This window comes from Limulus polyphemus, unplaced genomic scaffold, assembly GCF_000517525.1.
Source record: "Limulus polyphemus unplaced genomic scaffold, Limulus_polyphemus-2.1.2 Scaffold5302, whole genome shotgun sequence".
NCBI lineage: Eukaryota > Metazoa > Arthropoda > Merostomata > Xiphosura > Limulidae > Limulus > Limulus polyphemus.
Window position 1 is genome coordinate 43,497 of NW_013670912.1, and position 4,551 is coordinate 48,047.

At 33.4% G+C, this 4,551-nt stretch overlaps 1 protein-coding gene across 1 annotated transcript in view; it reads right to left on the minus strand.

Annotated features, from left to right (window-relative positions):
- The window catches only part of LOC111089124, a 24,319-nt gene that overhangs the window by 15,551 nt on the left and 4,217 nt on the right, over window positions 1-4,551 (minus strand). Inside the window, exon 3 of the mRNA XM_022400983.1 lies at window positions 1,745-2,046. Within this exon, the coding sequence (XP_022256691.1) occupies window positions 1,745-2,046 (302 nt within the window). The remainder of the gene's footprint in view (window positions 1-1,744; window positions 2,047-4,551) is intronic.

Genomic DNA, 4,551 nt, shown 5'->3' on the forward strand with positions numbered 1-4,551 from the left:
AACCAGTGTAATGATCACAACATTTTGGTATAATATCACTCATTAACCAGTGTAGTGATCACAACATTCTGGTATATCACTCATTAACCAGTGTAATGATCACAACATTTTGGTATAATATCACTCATTAACCAGTGTAGTGATCACAACATTCTGGTATATCACTCATTAACCAGTGTAATGATCACAACATTTTGGTATAATATCACTCATTAACCAGTGTAGTGATCACAACATTCTGGTATATCACTCATTAACCAGTGTAATGATCACAACATTCTGGTATATCACTCATTAAATAGTCTAATGATCACAACATTCTGGTATAATATTGCTCATTAATCAGTCTAATGATCACAACATTCTGGTATATCACTCATTAACCAGTGTAATGATCACAATGTCCTGGTATAGTTTCACTCATTAACCAGTGTAATGATCACAATGTCCTGGTATAGTTTCACTCATTAATCAGTCTAATGATCACAACATTCTAGTATAATATCACTCATTAACCAGTCTAATGATCACAATATTCTGGTATAATATCACTCATTAACCAGTCTAATGATCACAACATTCTGGTATAATATCAATCATTAACCAGTCTAATGATCACAACATTCTGGTATAATATCACTCATTAACCAATCTAATGATCACAACATTCTGGTATAATATCACTCATTAACCAGTCTAATGATCACAACATTCTGGTATAATATCACTCATTAACCAGTGTAATGATCACAATGTCCTGGTATAGTTTCACTCATTAATCAGAATAATGAACACAACATTCTGGTATAATATCACTCATTAACCAGTCTAATGATCACAATATTCTGGTATATTATCATTCATTAACCAGTCTAATGATCACAACATTCTGGTATATCACTCATTAATCAGTCTAATGATCACAATATTCTGGTATAATATCAATCATTAACCAGTCTATTGATCACAGCATTCTGGTATAATATCACTCATTAACCAGTCTAATGATCATAATGTCCTGGTATAGTTTCACTCATTAACCAGAATAATGATCACAACATTCTGGTATAATATTACTCATTAACCAGTGTAATGACCACAACGTCCTGGTATAATATTACTCATTAACCAGTATAATGATCATAATGTCCTGTTATAGTTTCACTCCAATGATTCATATAAACACTGCATATAGTCATATTAGTACTGCATACAATTAAAAATTCTACACGTATAGTCACAAACACTACATTAAACACACACACACATAAACATTGCAAACATTCATGTAAGTTATTTCTTAATTTTATACAAGAACTCTCAGTTTGATGTTGTAGTGCCTACTGTCTTTTTAATTTTGTACATATCTGTACAGTATTCTTTGTAAATACATTTATTGTAAGTTTTTGATCATCTATTGAATAGCATAATTTTTTTTATTTTAACCAAGCACATTTCAAATGAGTTGCACCAGTTCAACAATATTAAATTAGGGTAGAAATATGAAACTAAAAGCTTAAAATCACTAAGCCTACCATTTCAACAATATTAAATTAGGGTAGAAATATGAAACTAAAATCTTAAAATCACTAAGCCTACCAGTTCAACAATATTAAATTAGGGTAGAAATATGAAACTAAAAGCTTAAAATCACTAAGCCTACCAGTTCAACAATATTAAATTAGGGTAGAAATATGAAACTAAAAGCTTAAAATCACTAAGCCTACTTGCATCAAACATTTACCAGATTAGGAAGCAACCCTGCAGGACCCGGGAACTTTCTTTTCCTTGGTTTTCTACTTAATGGCGTGTCATTACCTTCTTGTCTTAGGTGTGAATTATGAAGTTTAGGTTGGTGTACTGCCGAAATACTTGAGAAGACTTGATTTTCTTTCTTGGAACTCGATTTATTATTTTCAGGGTTTAAAAGACTGGAACTGTGGTGAAGGACAGTTTTTGAAATAGCTTCTAATGACTCATCACGTTGGTGTCCCTTGTTCATTATGGGTGTCAGATGGAGATTTTCTTTTGGCTGTAAAGTTGTTTCTGTGGAAAGTTAATCCTCTTCAGGTTGTATACAACGATACATTTTACCATCTCATGTTGATTTAAGACCTATTACTAAATTCACTAATTAATTAATTAATTCTAGTTTGTTAAGTCAGGGATTTGGTATTTAAGGAGGCAACCAGACCTATAGTATAGTTTTCAATGACTGTTACACATTCAGTTATTTCACTTCTTAACATATAACACACATTCAGTGATTACAAAACGTTTGCAATAATGATAACAGTTTAAAGTAACTTGAGAACTATCAACATATATTTCATGCTTTATCTTAAAATATGAATAAATATATATATATATAACTAATAGTGCTGGTAAGTAAATTGTGTATAAATTCTAAATAGTCAAATAATTAGTATAGTATCAATAGTGTCGTATCTGTGTGATGAAACATTTACTTTTCTTATAAAAGATTCTGTTAGGGTGAGTAAAAGAATTTTGAAGTTGTGAAGTAAAATCTGTTAAGTCACTGAATAAGTGCTCTTGTGTATCTAAAAAAAAACTGGTAATATGTTAGTAGAGTAACACCAAAACTAAATCTTTATGGTAGTACAATCCCACCAGTACAAGAAACTAAATCTTCAAAGAATCGTTACTGCAATACAATCCAACAAAAACAAGAAACTCAATCTTACACAAATGTATGGTATTGAAACCCAACCAAAACTAATTAATTTAAACTGTAAACATACGTATCATCACTAAGCAAAGTAATTCATAAGCTTATAATTCCCATAGAAAAGTAACTTGTCAGAAAACAAGCCAGCATCTAAGCTACCAATATATAAACCTTTCCATTCCATCTTGCCTCTTAATCATTTGATGCTCCAGAAAAAACAAGTCTAAATCTCTATGTTTCTCCTCATACATGTAGGTTGAACAACTTAAACACTAGTGGCCTGTCTCTGTACTCTTTCCAACATGACGATAACCATAATATAGTAAACCTGTAGACTATAATATTCATGTTGTTTTTAATCACTTTACTCTTTTCAAAATTAAAACTTATATTTTACTATGTTGAAAATGTTAGTTGTTTTTTTTGAAAAAATAAAGAGAAAAAATTCTTCATTTTATTGTTGACTAAAAACTTTACCACCCAAATCACTGATATACATGAGCAGAATTATTACATCTGATGATGTAGTATACACTGTAGCTTTAAATTAATTACATCATTTGTTAACCAAACTAACAAATCTATAGATGGTTGCTTTTCTTCTTCTGAAGGAAGTTAATATTTACATTATTTACAGTTACCTCTATGTACAAGAGGGAACTATTACCTTGCACCACCATTTTGAAGGTTTTTGTGCCATGAGCCTTGAATGAAGCTTCCACCCCTATATGTATTACACTACAGCTCTCCACCAATAGGAGTGTGACAATTCCTCCACGTACAGTTATCCACATGAGTACTAGTACTGTAACAAAGGTTCATTCTTTGCACAACAAAGAATTTAAATACCACATTGAGAAGAGGGGCTAGTGCAGACAAACTATAAAGTGATCTTTTTTCTCAAAATAAAATCAGTAACGAAAAACCCATGAAGCATGTCATCCACTAGGAGGGGAGATCCTAGTGAGGCATCACTCTGTCTAAGACTGAATCCATCTCAAGCCATCTTTGACCAATAGAAAAGGTAGAGCAAAAGATATTGTCAAAAAAATATTTCTGCATGGTACTAAAGTGTGACAGAGTGTAAGACTGGCCTTTATCTCCCAGACCATCAGCTGTATGTAATATGGCTAAGACAATAAGTCAGATTGTGCCATATTGGAGAAATAATAACGATATATTTACCAGAATAATCAGGTGCAGGGAGAAAATGTCCAAGTCATGCATCCTGAAGAGACAAGACCCATCTAGCTAACCTAACCACGATGAATGGCTTGATTCATATTGACGTGGGGTCGCCTGTATTATGCTTCCAGGTATGCCCCCAGCCTTACTTTCCATCGAGAAGTGCATCAATTCGATCTCAAACCAGTGGAATTATTCCAATTCAATAGGGAACTCCCCAAGGACTTGGGACTGTGAAAGCAAATACTCTCTCTTCCTTCACTGGGAGAGAAGAAGAGGGAGAAAAAACCGCATGGAGGAGAACACCAAAGAGGTGCTCTGACCAAACTATCAGTCTCACACTGATAGTTTGTGCAATGTGTTACTTTAAACATGTACAGCAGGTGTGAGGGCAGGATCATATCCAGTGTGGCATTTTTTGTTGTGAATATATGTACACACTGCCAAAGTAGTCTTGTTGAATCTCCAATCTAAACAACAGGCAGTGAAAAGAAGTGGAGTGAGCTTAACACTTTGTTGCGTCAGCGAGGTCACGTGACTAGTATCACGCCACTCCTTCTCGAACCTTCATGAATTATCGGGAAACTACTAGATTGGGGGTATCTGGTATATATGTAAGACGCTCACAACGTGACGCAAGGAGTTAATGAGTAATTGAACTGCAGTCAGAGAGTGTG